The 20,028-nt window shown below is 36.8% G+C and overlaps 2 protein-coding genes and 1 long non-coding RNA gene across 3 annotated transcripts; all 3 read right to left on the reverse strand.

The window, feature by feature from the left end:
• Positions 1–220: 220 nt before the first annotated feature.
• LOC111891717 (protein SCARECROW) lies at positions 221–3,701 on the reverse strand. The gene is made up of 2 exons (XM_023887787.3): positions 994–3,701; positions 221–893 (listed from the first exon to the last, which is right to left on the reverse strand). The coding sequence occupies exons 1-2, from the start codon at positions 2,973–2,975 to the stop codon at positions 470–472; spliced, it is 2,406 nt and encodes an 801-aa protein (XP_023743555.1). The 5' UTR covers positions 2,976–3,701; the 3' UTR covers positions 221–469.
• An 8,210-nt stretch (positions 3,702–11,911) lies between these two features.
• Positions 11,912–12,899, reverse strand: LOC122198146 (uncharacterized). The gene is made up of 3 exons (XR_006192023.2): positions 12,532–12,899; positions 12,232–12,301; positions 11,912–12,058 (listed from the first exon to the last, which is right to left on the reverse strand). It is a non-coding gene; the product is annotated as an uncharacterized LOC122198146 (long non-coding RNA).
• Positions 12,900–15,794: 2,895 nt separating this feature from the next.
• Positions 15,795–18,389, reverse strand: LOC111891729 (peroxisomal nicotinamide adenine dinucleotide carrier). Its single transcript, XM_023887799.3, has 11 exons — positions 18,121–18,389; positions 17,948–18,034; positions 17,477–17,551; positions 17,217–17,347; positions 17,051–17,105; positions 16,845–16,988; positions 16,673–16,741; positions 16,469–16,576; positions 16,317–16,385; positions 16,175–16,229; positions 15,795–16,077 (listed from the first exon to the last, which is right to left on the reverse strand). The coding sequence occupies exons 1-11, from the start codon at positions 18,199–18,201 to the stop codon at positions 15,893–15,895; spliced, it is 1,059 nt and encodes a 352-aa protein (XP_023743567.1). The 5' UTR covers positions 18,202–18,389; the 3' UTR covers positions 15,795–15,892.
• Positions 18,390–20,028: the final 1,639 nt, after the last annotated feature.

Genomic DNA, 20,028 nt, shown 5'->3' on the forward strand with positions numbered 1-20,028 from the left:
ACGTAAGTAACATACCTTTAGGCAATACGTATATAAAGATACGCAATAGCTGCATGTAAATGACGTTTCTTTGTGTATATGACCTTTGAAGAAATTCCTAGAGATACATGTCTCAGATTCAGACATCGTCTTCCATAATGCTCATATTGATTTTATCGCTTCCATATTACCCTTTTTCAGACACACTAATGGCATTAAACATGAAGAGCATGGAAGAATATAGCAAGTAATAAGAATGACGTATTATTGTAGGAACCAAAAATTTATAACAATGGATTATGAACATAACTCGATTAACAACAGTGTTCATAAGGCTGCCATCCTTCAAAAATTGTTGTACTTGTTTGATTCTCTTTTTTTTTCCCTATAATACCCCAAATAGATTGATCCATCTCCTTTTTTCACCCATCACATTGAATCAAATCAAGCGTGGTTGGGGTTTCGATCCATTTAAAGGTGGCCCTATTAATTAAGGTCTCCAAGCAGAAGCAGTAAGCAAACATAGGTCTTTCCAGCCAAGCTTGAGCGTACCCTTGTCCTCCACCAAAGTGTAACCATTCGACGGGAACATCCCAAGGAGGAGAGTCGCCTGAGCAGCTGCATTTCCGGCGAGAGATATACCCTTGAACCCACATTGCTCTAGCTTCTCCCTCCAGTTATTGAACTTCTGTTCACCACTCCTTGAAGGACCTCCAATGGCCAAAACATTCCTGATCTCCTTCGATAGCAGCTGTTGCTCCACCACGTGTCTCTCCTCGCTTTCTTCCCCGTAGCTTGATCCCAGTGAGTCAAACAAAGCCGAGTAATAATGAATCGCCTCCACGAACCTCCCCAAGAACGACCCAGCATGGCTCAGGTCCTGTTCTACCACTGTCACCACTTTCGGAGCCAATCTGAGACACAAATTAATCATTTAGATTTTATACCCACCAACGTATCAACTTTCTCCTTGAGTTTAGATAGAGAAAATGAGTGGGATCAGAGTATTTTTACCTTTGCAGGAACCATAAAGTGTTGGTGTCGGAGCCGGTGACATCATAAAGAGAATGCTGCAACCAGTGAACGGCGACGGCTTCCCTCTTGCTCACCTTCAACCTTTCTGGGTTTAAATTCCCGACCTTGTCAGCCACCGCCGAGAACTCAAACGGGAGGCCAAGTTTGTCTGCAAAGTCCGACAAACGTTTTCCGGTGGCTTCCAGCGCGTCGAGCGAGTTGCCCAATCCGGTGAGTCGGACGAACGGTGGACCGCCGGGTCTGGATGCCAATATGTGAAAAAGACCAGGCCATTGCAGACCTTGCATGATGTCGAGGTCGATGATGTGAACCCTATCTTCTCTCTCGAATGCTTCTTGTATTGCTTGGTTGGCTGTGAAATGTGAGAACTTGACGAAAGGGCTGATGCCGTTGAACACTTGGAAGGCGGATGTCATCTTCTTCAGCCCTTGATGAACTGCTATACTGGGCGGAAGGGTGGTGTAGATCCCAAGGCAAGAGCTCATTAGTCTAGCAGACATGGCTTCTGAGAAGTAAGCGGCAACACGCTGAGCGGAAGTCCCGTAGGGTGTTGATAGCTCCGAGATCTCCAATAGCATCTTGTTGGCATCTTCGAATTTGTCGGCTGAAACTGCCTCCGCACATTGCAGGAGTAAGGTAAGCAGATGTAGGCCTTGTTCGTCTCTCTTCTGCTGCCGCATCTCCTCCCTTTTCTTCTCTCTCAATACCATTGCCGCCGCTTGTGCCGATGCAGCTACTGCGTTTTGATCGGCTTGTGGTGATGGTTGTGACGGCGGAGAGTCCTGCTGCTGTTGTTCCTGGTTGCCGGAGGAAGACATAAGTGCAGGACCAGGAGGAGGAGGAGGAGCCCCACCGGCGTTGTAGTCGTCATTGCCGCTGTTGTTTACTCCACCCCAATCCAGATGGGATTGATTATTCAACTGTTGCTGTGAATCTGGAAGAGGAAGTGGGAACATACTTTCAAGTCCCGAGGCCGAAATAGTAGACTGAATCGTACTACGCGGCTGCTGCTGCTGCTGCTGTCTCAACGTCGACGACGAGGCTTGTGCCTCTTTGCCTCTCATCATCATCACTCTCGCGTTAAAATTATCAGCCGGTTCATGAGCCGATTGCTGATCTACTAGATTCGGAGGAGGATCTGTCAAAGACCGAAGCCTATACTCGAGGAGGGTGGCAAGATTAGGGTTGCAAGGATGGATGATTTCTCTTACGTTGTGAATCAGATGGGGTATGGAGACGTCTGTCGAACTGTGAATAAGGTCTTTTATGATGCTATCAATCCACGCCGTCGCCGATATGCTGTCATCCGCCGGCATGATATTGTTGTTGTTAGCACCGCCTCCGCCTGTCAAGAAGGACATCCCGGCGGTGTTGGTATTATTACTTGATGGTGGAGGAGCAAGAGAACCCGCAGCTACAACTCCGGTGGGCGTCGGACAAGTAGTACTAGCTATATTTGACAAATGGTAGTAATTTCTGTCGGGGGGAAACAAAGGAAGACCCGAGAAGACGCATAACGGAGGAGGAGGAGGAGGGTTTTTGTTTGCTGACGGACTAGTATCCATGTAATTAGTTGAGCAGGTGGCGGTAGAGCGATTTGTTGGAAGTGACATCACATGAGCCGTATTTGTGGAAGATGATGATGGTAGCGTCATAGTGGAGTAGTTGGGGAGATGACTACCAATGTTGTTTATATTACCGGCAGCTGGAGTTACAGGTACGCCCGAAAGAAGATGATGATGTGCAGGTGCATCACTATGACTGTTGTTCTCATTGTTAAGATTTTGCCTTTCCTGGTGCTGGTGGCCAACGGAGGTGGCGGTGGACGACGGCGATAATCCTCCAAAACCGACAACGTCGAGGGGATTTGTTGAGGGTGGTCGACGTAACATCCTGTGGTGTTCATGTCCTCCGGTGGGAGTTTGGAGTTCCATATCGGAAGCGGCCCTCTTTCTCACCATTGTTAGTAGTTCCGGAGAGATGGAAACGATGGTGATGTCTGGTGTGGTTAACGCTTAAAAGCAGGAGGAGGAAGCATGTGGGGAGGAATAGGATTAGGAATAGGATACAAGTCTCGAAGAAATGAGATGAATTCAATTAACATGAATCCGAGAAAAAGGTCCAAGGAGATAACGGCCATAAGCACTAGAACAGAAGAGAGGGAGAGGGAGCATCGGGATTCTGCGCGACACCCCACCACACAACCCCATCCCACTTGTGTTGTTTGTTTCTTCTTCGCTTCGCATTTTTTATCTTTTAATTTATACAAAAAAAGGATATGATAAAAATTGACTTTGTTTAAAGGATTAAATAGAGTCGTGGCGTTGCTTAGCTGTGGCTGGGGCGGAGCCGGAGAAGGAGGAGGAGGAGGAGGTGGTGGTGGTGGGAGTGGTTGGAGAAGGGCGATGGTAATGTTGGGGAGTTGGGGGGGAAATTGTCGAGTCGTGTGTTGGAGGTATGCGGAGGGTTTTGGTGAGATGCATTTGTTCATTCATCGTCTCGTCTTCCAGTGTTTGACTTTCTTGCACCGTATTCGTATGTTTTAAGCGTTGTTTACTATGAATCCTCGATTCTTACACCTATCAACCCTTTCCCTACGACTCTTCTCTTCATATACTTTACATTTTTTCTTCTTCCTTTTAATTTATATATCTTCGTATTATTAACATTCTTTTTTTTTCTTCATATATATATATATATATATATATATATATATATATAACATTAATGTTTTAATAAAATTTAGAAGGGAATGCTTTATCGGCAAAGACATAAGGAATAGGGGACACGTCAAGCAACATAGTTTCTCTCCGCTTAACCATCATCTTCTTCCACACCATCGTTGGTGTACCTACAACATGAGGCCACAATCATGGTAATGGAGAAAAAGACCAAATTGATTGGTGGTATAAACAACATGTGGCCACAGTGGTAGCTCCAAGTCAACACTATGAGATCGGATGAAATGTCAAGTTCACCAAACAAATTACACAATTTTATTTGCAAATAAAACATAATATGGTAGTAAAAAGAAGATCGATCCATGTGGAAATTGTTGTATTCAATCACTAATGCAATTTATTTGAACAAATGAAATAAAACTAACTAACTACAATTAAGCTAATGAGAATTGAGAGGGGGTAGCATTGTCTGAAAACTAAAATACTTAAAGAATTAAAGTTTTTGCAATTAAGCAAGATGGTGAGATGCTCAAATATTGGAGAAAGTTGGTCAACTAAGGCAGTTCAACACAATGAACATTTGTATATTTATCATTAGGATTCAATATATAAGCTTATCATTTAACCAAAATTGGTTATAACAATCATGAAACATGATATGACAAAATTCCTCAAAGATAGTATAAAGGTTGGGAAGCCCATAACACACTTTCTTAATTATAATCAAGAACTCAATTGAAGCAATTGAACTCGATACAATTAATTAGCCATAAAAATGAAGGAATTCCTAATTACAAGAGGATGTCAATGCTTACACATCCATAAAAGAGTCATAACCCATAAGCTAAAGATAAATTTTACCACCATAAAGTCATTGTTCTAAGCAAATTCAATGATTCGTTGCTAAATTTAATAAGTAAACCAACAATTGCTCATTCAAGTACCAAGCTCATTATCAAGATATTAAACAAACATAAGAATTATGAACTAAGAAGCAATAACATGAGACAAATGACAATCAAACATGAATCCTTCAAAAACCCACAAATATCCAAGGGTTTTAGGCCAATTCAACCAAAATAAAGAGATTAGCTATTCATGGCAACAAGACAATAATCATACAAGTGTTTTAACATCAAGAAATCGACAATTACTAGAAGAATGAGAAGATGATAACTCTAGCTCTCCAAAAACGTCTCAATGATGCTCAAGCGGTGTAAAATTCATAGTGATGGCGGCAAAACCTAACCCCCAAGGTAAATGATAAGCGAAATAACCAAAATGCCCTCAGAAAGGTAGTTGTGTGGGAGGTCGCACAAATTTACGCGAATGAGCTCCCCACCCTCCCATATGATGCTGAAATACTATTGGCTCTTTTTTCCACTACTCCATCCCACTATCTTAGATTCTCTTGGCCCCCTTCATACCTCACATGACTCAAAATAGGACTAATCATCTTCAAGCTTCAATATGGATAGTCCAAACCCATTTTCAAGAGTTAATGACCTATCTTCAAGAGTCATTCTCATCCAAGTTTTTAACAAGTCAAGTCCAATTCTTCCAAAAAAGTTCCACAAAGCCCAAAAACTTTTTGAAAGCCCACCAAGCCCAACAATAAGCTAATCCGCAATCGCAACGAGACTTCGAAAACCTACAAAACATCTTATGCAAAATAGAAAGTACCTGATACGATCCAAGATAAAGGAAATATAGAATGTGCAATGGAAAAACAACAAAAAGGCTAAATGTAGCACCTACTTCCTGGTACGTAAAATTTATCTTAGTGTTTTTCATTTTTTAGCCTTCGACTCGGCGAGTTGTAGGTCCGACTCGCCGAGTAGAGACGGGATCCGGAGCATGTTTAAGTTGGCGACTCGGCGAGTCCATATTCCGGACTCGGCGAGTCCCCGCTGTCTGATGAAACCCTAATTCCAAGGGTTTGCCCCCTATTTAAGCTAGCTTGTGCGGCCCAAGCTCGCCCCCTTTCACCCTCAGAGCACCCTACATCAAATCCTAACTCGTTTCTTGTGAGATTGAAGTGATTAGAGTGATTCCTTGAAGATTTTGGGAGAAGAAGGAGAGTGGATCAAGAAGAGAAGAAGGAGACCAGATATCTTGGTGCTAAGTTAGAGTTCTCTGAGGTATATCCCTATTCCATTCTGTTTGTATGCTTAAAACCCCTTTAGAGCACCTTTTGAGCTCTTCTTGAACCTTTTCCAAGCTTGTGCATGAAGTAGAATTCGTGATAGGTTGATTATCCACTAGATCTAGTCATGTTTGAGCTCCAGAAGCTCAGATCTATAACTTTTATGGGAGTAAATTGCTAGAATAACCTAGATCTACCTTCTTAGCCCTTATTTCGCCTTTAATCCCCATTCTATGCATTTCTACACGTAAAGTTGGAAACTTTACGTGAAAATCCTGCCCTAAGAACCCAGATCTGTAAATGACATGATCTGGATTCGAGCAAGATCGAGTGTATAGTATTTGCATGTGACAGACTCGACGAGTCGAGCCGCGAGTCCCCGAGTTTTTCCCCCTTTTCGTTTATGCCGAGTAGAGTAGTGAGTCCTGGGTGGACTCGGTGAGTTGGAAGCCGAACTCATCCATGAGGGAACTCGGCGAGTCAATTCCCTGACTCGGCGAGTTCAAGGCAACCTTCTTAGATCAAGAACAGACTTGACGAGTTGTTCATACAACTCGGCGAGTCACAACAAAAAATGTTCATCGGATGAAGATGAACTCGACGAGTTGTTCATACAACTCGGCGAGTAGGTCGAAGGACTTGGACATCAGTTTAGAAGGCGAACTCGTCGAGTCAATGCCTAACTCGACGAGTAAGGACGGGATTAAGGACAATCGAATGGACGGGACTCGACGAGTTGGCGAACCAACTCGGTGAATCGGGTCAACTGGAAGTTGACTCTCACTTTGACCTTGGACTTGATCAGGGGTAAAATGGTCATTTTACCCATGGGATAATTAGCGGTGTTTGACTGAGTATTTTGTGGAATTTATAGCCGGAGGATTTACGGAGCGGCAGCAGTAGCAGACAGTCAATTCCCACACCAATAAGCAGCTATTTCGAGGTGAGTTACCTTCCAGTAGCAATGGGTCTAAGGCCACAATGTCGGCCCACCAGTAGGAGACGTATGATAGATGATTGTCTTTGTGATGTCATATAGGTTTGCTGCTACCTGATATGTTATATGCTAGCATGAAATGTAAAAATGATAGTAGTAGAGTTCAGTTGTTAGGACCGAAGGGTAGTCAGACACCCCAGAAACGTTTGACAGTGTGTGATGATATGTTTATATGTTGGCACGATGTGTTATATGTGATAGTAGCAGTAGGGGGTGAAATAGTCCCCGAGGATCGGTTGTTAGGACCGATGGGTAGTCAGCACCCCAGAATGGCTTGACATGGGTAGTCAGCACCGCAGAACGGCTTGACACGGGTAGGTCGGCACCCCAGAATGGCCGTACCGGGTAGGTTGGGCACCCCAGAATTGCCCGGCAGTATGTATGATATGTGATTGTATGGTATGTGGTATATTGGGGGAACTCACTAAGCTTCGTGCTTACAGTTTTCAGTTTTGGTTTCAGGTACCTCTTCTTCGAAGGGGAAGGAGCTGACGCGGTAGCGGTACATCACACACACACTTTGCTTTCCGCATCATGAGATCCTCCTGGGAAATTGTACTATGACACTTTAATGTTTTATAAAAATGTTTTCTAGACATGCAATATCTTTTGTGAAATGATATGATCTTTGAACGCTTTATTCCTAATGTTTTGCCAAGTGCATGTTTTAAAAATGAAATTTTTAGCTCGTAATTTTGGGACGTTACACTAAAAGTGGTAAAACAAACTATATAAAAGAAGTAAATAAAACAAACTATCAAGGGCTCCATGGTGGTGTGCATGGTCATTGCCGTCCTCCAACCTATCACCACAAGACCTTCGTTCCATGTATACCCCATGCCTTACTAAAAAAAAATTGTTGAACATCTAATTGTGATTTATTAGTTGGACCATCATATATTCATATTTGCGTCACGTATATTTTTAACATGATAATACAAAAGCTTTATTGATATTTGTATAAACTGATTTCTGAGATGTTTTAAATATGATACATGTCCTAATGTGATTAAGTTTATAAAGAAGTAACCAAATTGCAATGATATACATGTTTAGATTTTAAACTAGTTCAAATAATAAACATTTTAATGTTGAAAATCTTGAAGGTGAGAAAGAAAGGGAGGAAAGGGGAGGAAGGTGTATATATTATATTTAATATCCAATATATTTACATTAGTTTTATGGTTAGCATGCTAGATAAACTAAATGCAAATAAAAAATGCTACTTGAATTAGTCAATTTATGATAAATAAATGTAAAGAAAGTATGCTGAATGTTATTTTTTGGACAACAAGAGAAATATAAAGTATGCTATATTAAGCTTGGAGATGTTATTTATAATGATTCAATATTTCAAACAAACAAGTACGTAATTTTATATAATTAATTTGTGAAATACAATTGTTAATATTCAGGTCAATAGTTTCCTTATTATATTTATGTGTGAATAGATGGTATATTCACTTGTGAATATAATGTTAGTTTATATTAATCAAAAAGCTTATTGTAAAATAGGTATTGAATGTTTTTTATGCCATTGATAACCAAAAATGTTTTGTTACTATTGGAGCAAGATTCCTAAGCAATAAGACTATAGATTCATATCCGAGGTTTCTTTGAAGCTTTTCTTAAGACTCATATAAAACAAACAAGATTAGTTTTAACTAAGATCCATTAGTTAGCAAGATGTGAATACGTCTTTTAAAATGCAAGAGTAAACAAATCATGTGAGCATGTCTTTTAAAAAATATATCTTATATAATTAAATCTAATGTTACTTTTAAGTTATGTATTGTTCATCATGCATACATGAACTCTTCGTAGCATCTGGCACGACACTTCCTCTAGTTTCTATATAACAATATATAAATATGTTCCCGTACATGTAAAATTTTGTTTCACATATACCAATAATCGGTTGTTTTCTAAGAACAAAAACTTTAGATTCTAACCCTAAAAAATGAAAGATAACTAAAAAACGCGTAAAAAAATACGCATGTTTTAATCAAGCAATACACGTCATCTTGTATCAACCTATTAATCACCCGTATACACGTTTCAATATAACCCATCATTTTGGAATTCAGTTAAAGTTTAAAATAGCGTTTTAATTTGGTAAAACAAAAGGCAAAAAGTTCAAAGATTATGATGATGATCAAAGGTACCACTTCGAAGGAAAAAGATATAACGGATCATATAAACGAGAAAATAAGGGATAGGTTTATTAAAGGACATTAACCTTAATTAACTTTTATAATGTTCTTAAATAAAAGGTAAACAATTATTAAAAAAATAAAAGAATATGAGAAAAGGCAAGAGGTAATAGTCAAAAGATGAGATAGAAGTACATAAAATAATGAAGTGGAAAGCTGCATGGATACCCCGTTGAAAACAAAATGTCAAACACTAGCCTTTGTCATGGGGACATGCACCTCTACCAAACATCACTCACCTCAGTCCCAATTCCCAATTAATTATTAATCCAAATCACTTATTGGAATTTTTTTGATAAATAACAACACCTTTACAATTCGATCATGTCATGTCTCATTTTTCACTTCACCTCCTCGATCTAGTCCATGTATCTTTTCCATTTGGATATGTACCCAATGTTGTTGAAGAGTTATTCACTAAAATAATCAAAAATAAAAATCATATATCACGAACATGTTTTCAGGTGATATAATAAAACGATCACTTATGTATTCTAAAAACTTATGGAGATTAGCTAAAAAGAAGTAAACATTCCTTAGCTTTCACATGTGGTTATAGACTTTTTCACTCCAAGCTCCCATATAATGATGTACAATTGTAATCTGAATTCTTAATTCATATAATAAAATTAATTAATTTGAAAATATACTTACGTGATCAACATTTGCCTAATCTATGGAGAGGGGCTCATTTGCAATTGGCACCATTGCCATCACATGGTGAATTTGTAGAAAATTGATGAGCATAATCGTGTTAAACATGAAATAACATAATACCTATAAAATCATTAAATTTATCAATTCATGGATCACATCATCAACTCCATTTTTATGTTTTAAAACTTGAAGATAATCACTAGATAGAGTTTCCATGCATGCTTTTGCATAAATGATGTTAAATATCAACTCATAAAACATCTTAAGACTTTCTTTACATGATAAATTACTAAATTCAATGTATCCATGAGTTTTGTCAAATTTGACCTTAAAACTCCATTAAAATTTAAAACACCCAAAACTCTCATCCGATTTAAAGTAACAATAAGAGGAAACGGTACACAACCATCAACCTACCAAGAATGAAATGCTTTAAAGAAAATGACATTACGAACCATCAAAGATATCATGTGAACCTCGACCCCATTTAAGGATTTTTTTTTTCTTTTTTCTTTGTAAAAATCAAAATCCTTTAAATAGCAACAAGACAAAATAGTCTCTAGTCCAATAAAAGGCATACACCAGGCAGAAACATTTAAAAGAAATTAGATGTTATTTAAAACCAAAACCCGTAGAAGGTAAAAATGAAAATATCGAACATAGGTTTTGTTTTAGTATGGGATATAGTAGGAAAACGAGGTGATAGGCACAGGGTTTTAGAGCAGATTACTGTTTTCCTTTATAGACTTTGTATTTACCCCAACATGGAAAAGTGTCCCACCCTCCAATATAATATTTAAATCTAAGGAAAACAAAACTTTGTCTTATTTAAATCGGTAATAAAAATGCATTTTTATCGGCGCCATATATTATTATAAAAGATTCTTAACCTTTTAATCTTTTATAATACCATGTTCTTGTATTTAAATTTATTAAGAATGATAAATTTTGCTGAAACAGCCTATTGTTAGGATTATATACTGTTAATAATAAGACTAAACATATAAGAAACTTAATGGCTGTTTAATATGTCTCTTATTTAGTTTGTTAATAAGTTGGATACTACAATTAAAAACCTTAAATATATCTGTTTGTGATTAATATGAGTTTAATATATTGAAAATAAAATAAAAAAATAAAATTAAGAAAAAAAATGCAAAAAAAAGGTTTGGAAAGATGTCAGGAATGAGTTCATACTTATTTTAGAATTTAGTGTTCAGAGAAAGAGAGGGAGGATGAGCAGGGCAGAGGCGGTGGGGCCGGGGCAGAACGTTTGCGTGCAAAAGTTACATGTCTTTTGGCTTTTAGCCTTCGTCACGTCACATTTATCACTTTCACCTATTCTTTTTATTCATACTATTCTTTTTTACATAATAATATTAAAATAATGTAAATGTTTAATAAATATACTCAATGAATATAATATTACATAGATCAATTATACGGGATATAGTATCATTTATAAAGATAGAAATGCATATCTAAATTATGCCAAGCAAAAAAATGAAACCGAGTTAGAGATTTTCAGGAGTATGAATAAAAATGTATTAGACGATTTGATTTCTGATGTGAATAATATGAAGACATTGGTAAAAGTACAAACGAAAAGATAATGATTTGATATCAAAAATTTTGATGCTCTTCAAATTAAATCACTTTTCTATTAGAATAACGAAACAATAACTAGACTTTTACTGCCTCGAAATAGCTTTATTTAGCCAAGTAACTCCATATGATTTGTGTAAATGTGTCGGCTACAATTTCATGTAAATTAACAAGATTGATTAAGAATGAGGCTTGTTGTGTTTATCATTGTGTCATGATGTCATGAACAAATTAAGTCAATATATTTGGATTTGATTCGATCAAAAGCTTAGTAAATAATAATAAAATATGATACAAACTAGAATAGCTAAAGCTATCTTTTATTAATAGAAGAGAATAAACATGATTCTAAAAATATCTACAAATGTTCAATAATACAGCTTTGACTTATAAGTATAAATAATACACACATCAGGCTCAAGAAAATTCGAGTCACATCCTTATAAAAACAACTTTATATATACTTATTTTTTTAAAACAATTTTCTATACCAACTTCAACTAAAGTGACTTCAAGGTTGTATTGTAACTCATGTTCGCATTTCGGGTGCATTGACTATTGGGCCTTGAGCAAAGACTCATAAGTTGGTCACGATTAATATACGAAAGCCCATACAAAGATTTATATAAAACTATCAAGATAAATTGGTCACGTGCCTCATAAGCACATAGAATACAAAGTATTTCTAACGTGCCCCCTAATCAATTTGGCATGAATATCCACTGATTATGTCATCGTATGATACCTACAAAACAAAATACAACTTCATCTCTAGTTGTCTTGAACATGCACATAATTTCAAAGAGCATCATTGTCATATCCAAAAGGGTTAAGCACAAAAACAGTCAAAACATCAACAAAATACTATAAAATGAAGTATATGAACAGAATAGTGATAATTGATATATTTACAAGTACCTTAAACATTTCAGATCCATTGTGGCATACTAGCGGATGAATATCCTATGATTATGTCATCTTATGATACCTACAAAACAAATACAGCTTCATCGCATAATGCCTTAACATAGCAAGACATTATTAGCATTATTGTATTTATATAGCCTATGAACTGTATTTGTCATTTTTTATTTTATTTGTATTTAAATATGTTTTTCCGTCTCCTTTTCGATGAATGTAAATACTGATTTCTCATTGATATTAAAAAAAAAAAATTTATCAAGCCCTTCAGAATCACATATCAAAATCAAAGGTTACCAGTTCAACTAGATCCGTCATTAACAGTCTGGTTTTCAAGGTTGAGAAACTATCTCCAGCCACCGTCGACCAACTCCGGTCGTCTACCGCTTTCTACCATCGCTAACAACTGCCAACACGACCTAATGCCTCGTCTCTTCCTCACATAGTCGTCGCAGCTCCTCCATACTCTCCGATGCCCATCGTCTTCATTGTTTTCACCACCGCCAGCCTTCCTCATACTCACATCCGGCCACCATGGCCATCCTCACCTCCTGCTGCCGCCGCAGCCTCCTTACAGAATCGACCAAATCGATTTAGCATCTCCTCGATCCAATAGAGGTGGTGTGAAAAAAAAAAAAAAAAAAACTTTGTCAAACTCAGAATGCGGCGGAAAAATTAAATAAGAAATACGTGTAATATTTCGGTAGAGCCCTAAGGCCCACCCACCACTTTATGTGTCGAGAATAATAAAAACTAAAATATATTATATTTCTAATAAATTATTTATTTCTATAAAGAAATTGAAATATTAGAAAGGCCTTGTAACCAATTTTATTTAACTTTTTTAAAATAGGGTAATTACTGGTGATTTTATCTTATTACGAACAAGTCAAACATATACCAAAAAAACATGGTTACCTAAATATAAACAAAAACCAAAGTTTTGTTACTTATTTTGGCAATATCGGATTGTTTATACTAAGTACAAATTGTAACAGCCCAAAATCTCAAGTATTGTTAAGTTGCATTTTGGGGGTGTTTTAAAGGGGAGACTCGGCGAGTTGGAGCCAGACTCGCCGAGTAGGGTCGCAGATTTGGTCGCGGATTCGCGACTGGACTCGACGAGTCCAGGTATAGACTCGGCGAGTCGACGCTGTTCAGCAGAAACCCTAGCCGTTTGGTTTTGGATCGTATATAATGCCTCTTAGGCCGTCATTGTCCGTCTTTTGGCCGATTGAGAAGAACCCTAATCGTTGTGGACGTCTAGAGCAGGAGAGGAAGCTTTTGGAACCTTGAAGAATTGGTTAGGCAAGAAGAAGAAGAGTTTTGGCCAAAGGAATATCAAGGGGATCGAGTTCTGAGGTTTGGAGACACAGAGAGGGTGTTATTCAGGTAATATTTCGGATCATTTCTGCTATATTGAAGTGTGCACGAATTTAGGGTTTATGAAACCCATTTGGAGATTAGACGGATTGTTGTGTCGTTACCCAATGTTTATAACCTTGTATTAGGACCCTTAGAGGTCCAGAAGGTCCCATGTTTGTTTATTCGGGAATATATGTATCCCAGGAAGCAGTTCGATCGACTGCATGGCGTGGACTCGCCGAGTCGGATGATCAGACTCGGCGAGTAGCTTGAAGATTCACTGGGACTCGCCGAGTTGTTCTTCAGACTCGGCGAGTGGAGTCGGGGTGGCCCCGCGATTCTTCCAGGAGTGACTCGTCGAGTCAAAGAGGATACTCGACGAGTAGAAGGGGAATCTTAGAGGATTGAAGGACGACCAGACTCGCCGAGTCGCCAGGGAACTCGCCGAGTCCAGTCGAGCTGACAATGGACTGTTGACCAGAGTTGACTGGTGTGATTTCTTAGGGTCAGTTAACGTGGAAGATAGAAGTATTAAAAAGAGATATATGATGAGACAGGGAGCTTGTAGCTCGGAGGATCAAGTGCAAGAGATTTCAGGAGTTGCTATCTTCCAGTGTCCGCGAGGTGAGTCTCCTCACTATACTGTACCCGGAAGGTCGGATATGATATGTGATATGTATGCTATATGTGGTAAGCTATCTGTTGTATGTGCTATGTATGTTATGGGCCGGAAGGCGATTATATTATGGGCCGGAAGGCATTATGTTATGGGCCGGAAGGCGATATGATGTGTGATGGACCGGAAGGTCGGCGTGGGTAAGGCCGGAAGGTTTACCCAGCAGGGACGGAAGTCCCCTGAGACACATGGACCGGAAGGTCGGGCCGGAAGGCGTATGTGCGTAAGGTATATTGGGGAACTCACTAAGCTTCGTGCTTACGTTGTTTATGTTATGTTGTTTCAGGTTCTTACAGTAACGCGGGATGGCAACGGTTCGATTGTACACACCGAAGAAAGAGTTGTGCTTTGGAGGATCCTGGTTGTCTATTCAAATGAAAATGAAACTATATTTTGTAATTCGAATGTGAATAAGATTTTAAAGAAGTGTTTTAATATTAAATTGATTATTTAAATGAAAAATTTTGTTTTTGGAAATTACGGTGTTACACAAATAGTCATAAAACCCTCTATTTTGAAATGAAATCGGGTCATCGGATCTGGATCATAGAGTATGTGTTGTTAGTGAGTTCCCTACTTGATTCATAGTTGTCATTAAAGAACAAAACTGATAAAACTACCCATTAAATGTGCATTGGGAGTAGGCTACGTCGATTAAGTTAGATCGATGTATGAGGGGATGGTTTCTCTAGGATGGAGAGAATTGTCTTGGTGGCTAGACTGTATGTATATTGGAGGCTTATTTTTTAGAATGACTGATCATCATCATAGGAGGATGGTTCTATTTATAGAGTTAGTTCAAGAGACATTTAGGTCAAACATTGGGTCAACCGAGTTCTTGGGGCTAGGTTTTGCTACCACATAATGTTATCGGGCGGTGTTGTCATGTAGTGTTGTCGCGTCGTACTCCATATCTACGATCCAAATCCGACACCAAGACCCATTGACCCTGATTCTATGTCACATCAATGAGTTTTATGACTACTTGCACTTAACATACAGAACCCAATATTATCAAAATTGATAGCAAACTTTGGTTTTTATCGACATTTAGAAAACCATGTTTTTTCTGTGCATGTTTGACCAATAATAGGGTAATTTAATCGGTAATTATCAATAATATTACTCTTTCAAAAAATATTACTCTATTTTAAACCGGTCAAACAAATTTACTGGTTAAACGTGTACAGAAAAACATGGTTACTTAAATATGGACAAAAACTACAGTAGGTTACCTCTTAGGTCATTAACCCTAATAGAAAATATGGAGTTTGACTTTTCAAACGGTCCTTGTGATTAACGAGCAGTGGATTCATCCATATTATGACTAAGAGAATATTGCAGCTTATTTATAAAAAAAAATGCCAATGTTTATACAGGTATTTGAAAAAGGAATGGAACAAGAGTTGTGTTTTATAGAGTAAACGGAATTTTATAACAAGGTCTTTGTGGGACAAGTTACGTTTTATGTTATTATTATTATTATTATTATTATTATACGTGTGTTCTCACTCACATGTAGTTTCATATTCCTAACTACAAACCTTTATAATGAAAAAAAATATGTACATACAAAGGTATTAAGTAACCTACTAGATCACAAGATCACTATTTGTACTATTTTGACAATTTTAATAATAAAATCTTGTTTGCTAATAATGCATAAAGCTTAACAAGCTCCTCCTTAATCATGAAAAGCACAGAGGCTGCAAATACACTCTGTACAATCTTTGTGCTCATTCCTTTATAGAAGCTTGAAAATCCTTCATAATGAATCATCTTCACAATTGCATCCATCGTACCTATGATACAAATACAATATACCATCATTCCACTTATAATTTTCTTTTTCTTATTTTCTACTTTTAACTTTAAACCAACAACTTAATAAGAACATACCCGAATATCTCAATGAATTGTTTGTACTGATTTCTTGCTTTGCTTGAAGTCTCGACTGAAATTATTCAAGAAATAGCAAATGTACTTTCATTCATATATTTAAAATTAAATCACAATTTAAATACAAAAAATATGGGATTACCTTGACAACTAGCAAGGGGTATGTTGTCACAGTTGCTCCAAGTTTTGCAATTGCACCTACTAAGAACACCTTTTCACACACACACAAAAAAGAGAAATTTGAAACAACATAAATTGGAATAATCAATTAATTAAATAAGATTATTGTTTTACCTCAAGAGCTGAAACTTTAATTGAACTCTGTTTTTTATCAGCTCGTTTCTTTTTCAAGTGTTTTATAGAGCTTTCATAGATCATGAACTGAATTGAGGGATTGCACACCTGGCATGTAAATTACTAAATTTCATCCTTTTTCTTAGCAAAAATACAAGTTTATTCCAATACTAATATTCTTTGAGGATTAAATATTAATCTAACCATGATTAGAGTCGGGATGATGCCTTTCCAAAATCCTCTTATTCCAGCTTCATTATAAACCTCATACGCCTACAAATGGCAGAAAGTCAAACCTTTGACTTAAGGAGACATGATGTTAATTAAAAACAATAAAACATGGAAAAGTTAAGATTTAAGATTTAAGAATAACAACCGCTTGAAATGTCCCATAGGGATTAGGCTTCACAGAATCAAGTTCACGCAACTTATCATGCAATGAAGAACCTATGAATCCACTTTCTCTAATCAGAGCTTCCTTCTTTGCTTCTAGAATCTTCTGTTCTGCTTGAGTATGTGTCTAAAAGACACGTTGAAAGGTTAACTATAACATTTGAGTAAGTTGTTATTTTGTAAAAGTACCTGCATACGTGTCACAAGAACCCATATTGGGTTTGTAAACAATACATTCAACGCCCTGAAATAAAAGGAATTTGTTACTATAGAAACTATAACTTGTAGATTTAAATAACATACCAAAGATTTGATACATAGCATTTGTATAAAATGATATTAAAGAAAATGTTACCCTGCTAAAGCTGCCACAACAAGCCATGACAACATGCCAACTGTCCCATCCCCATGACCCTTTCTTTTATTGGCAGCTGCAATAGATTCGGCTTTGTTTTTGAAAACCTGGTAAAAATAGTAATAAATCCCCTGAAAAGAAACAAAAGAAGATTTTCATGTTCATGTAAGATGTAACAAATGACATTGGAGAGAAATAACAAGCATTACGCAGTTGAAGTGTTTTTGAATCCATGCCAAATGAATTGAAGTGTAACTAACCTGTGATGTAGCAGTTCCAAGAAGAGAAGGCTTAAGGCCACTGTATAGTCCTCCAAGACCTTCACTTCTGATAACCTGTTGTCACACATGACACAACCATTGTTATTGTTGAAGAATAAGTCACGTTAGCAATTCAAAGTTAGGTGCAGAGGTTTCATGTGAAAAGCAAGAGGTTTGAATGTAGAGGACACGATCTCACTCATACAAGACCTGAATTGGCATATGCAGTTTGTCTTCTAACAAAGTTCATGCAATTGTTTAACTAAACAACAGGATCCTTTCATATATCGCACGAAGAGCATCTTATGGAATTTGGTATTCAATGGAAGAAAAAATTGAATTGATAGGCTACTCTGATAGAAATTGGGCGGGTGCATAACGAGACGTGAAGAGTATAAACGAAAATTACTTCATTATTGGATTGTGACCATAGAAGGAAGAACAGGTTATGATGAAAAGCAAAAGATAAACCTGAAGCATTTGAACAAGTGTGCCACCAGACGATCCTTGAGACTGAGATTTCTTTGCGACTCTCTCTGTCTGTTGGCGCGTGTTGACCTTGAAATTACAAACTGTGGTTGTTGGTTACTGGTGTCTATCGAATAGGAAGTAGATAGAGAGAGTAAAAGGGAAGGAATAAGTACCGATTGAAGAGGATAGGTGATGATTTGAGCAATGATACCTCCGCCGGCTCCGGCAAGGCCATTCAAGACGGCGTTCGACATTCCTTTCCGTCGATGATTTCTGTGAGAGAAGAAAACTAAAAATTGCTTCTTTCCAGTTCCAGGTGCTGTAGTATTTAGCAATCACAGAAGAAAGGGTTTGTGAGAAATTATCATGTTATCATCATTCTTCAACGATCAGCATATACACAATGAGTGGTGTGTAACAGAAAATAAACTTTGTTCAGTGATGGTTGGATTTCTGTATTATTTTAGTAATTAAAAAAAAAAGAATAAAACAATTAACGAGTCGACAAAGTTAATAATGAGCTTTAACGGAAAGATTTTCGAAAACTTCCCTTCAAATAGTTGAAAATAAGCAACCATTAGCCATATAAAACCATGTATGTTTTATATAATTGTTCAATCATTTTACATAATTATATATTCCAATCGTCTAATAAAAGTTTAAAACAATGTATCTTTTATATAACTAGGTTATCCGTGCAATGCAATGGACGGCAAATACATTGTTTTAATATTTAGTTTCATTTGAAAATATGTTATATTTCAAGGATCACTAGACATAAATATTGTTATTGATTGGTTTTTACAACAACAAATAACTATAGCCCTCACAATACACAGGGAAATGAATGCTTAGTGGGCACAAATTATGTTTATTTATGTAGTTACTAGGTGTAAGACCCGTGTATTACACGAGTTTGTTAAAAAAATTATATAAAATTTTGAACATCAAACAATTATTAAAGTAATACAATACATATAATTAAAGACTTTATTGCATAAGTATGTGATTGAATCCAAATTACAAAAAATCATTAATGAAATATTCTAAATAACTTTTAAAAATCATAAATTTTCAAATACTTCTTTGAATACAACATTAGATGTTTTATTGGTAAGGTTTCCTTCATTATCTAAAATTAATATTTTCAATTCGTCTCTACTTTTAACTTTAGACAATGCAACATACAAATGTCCATGAGTAAACACTGGTTGTCTAAAAAACGAACCAACCTTTGATAGTGATTGTCATTGACTTTTGTTTATTGTCATTGCAAAACATACAATAAGTGGAAAGTGTCTACACTGAAAGGTGAAAGGAATCATTTTATCCGAAGGGGTCAGTTACATTCTTGGAATAAACGTACATTTTCCTATATTACTTTAGAAATTATCTCTGCTTCTATAACACGCTTACCCAATGCTATAACTCACAGCCTTGTTCCATTACACAAACATATCTCTGGTAAATATTCATCAATAACATAACCGGAACACCAAATTTTAATACCAATTTATGAATTGGCAAACCTAAAGGTCTAAGGCCATTTAGAGCATCAGGAGAGTATAAAGATTCGTCAAAGTCATCGTGTACCAAATTCAAATGACAAAGATTGTCTGAACTTTAGTGTTCTTTTTCATCTCCAAGAAATAATGATAACAAACGATTGTTTATTTCTTGAACGAATTCATTTTTCGGTGCAAAGATTGATCTTTCTTGAAAAAACATTGGATTATCGGCATTTCAAAAATAGAAGGATAGACAAATGTAATTAATGAACCAAGAGGATCCGATGAATCGGTAATGAGAATATCATCTGGTATATAAATAATTGTCTCGCCATCGTTTAAAATGACAAATCTACCCGATTAAACAACATATGAATAAAAAAAACATTAAAAGACAATAAAAAAATAGCAATCAATTAACACACAAATAAATGAAATCAAGTTAAAAAACAGAAAAAGTCAAAGTTTTTGTTTAATTACATCCCAAATTGATTCCTATATTGGCTATTGTTGTTCATTTGTTCCAATTATTGTTATATCATTCAAATATAAAGTTGTTTATATTCAGGGTAA

Source organism: Lactuca sativa, chromosome 5 (assembly GCF_002870075.4).
Source record: "Lactuca sativa cultivar Salinas chromosome 5, Lsat_Salinas_v11, whole genome shotgun sequence".
NCBI lineage: Eukaryota > Viridiplantae > Streptophyta > Magnoliopsida > Asterales > Asteraceae > Lactuca > Lactuca sativa.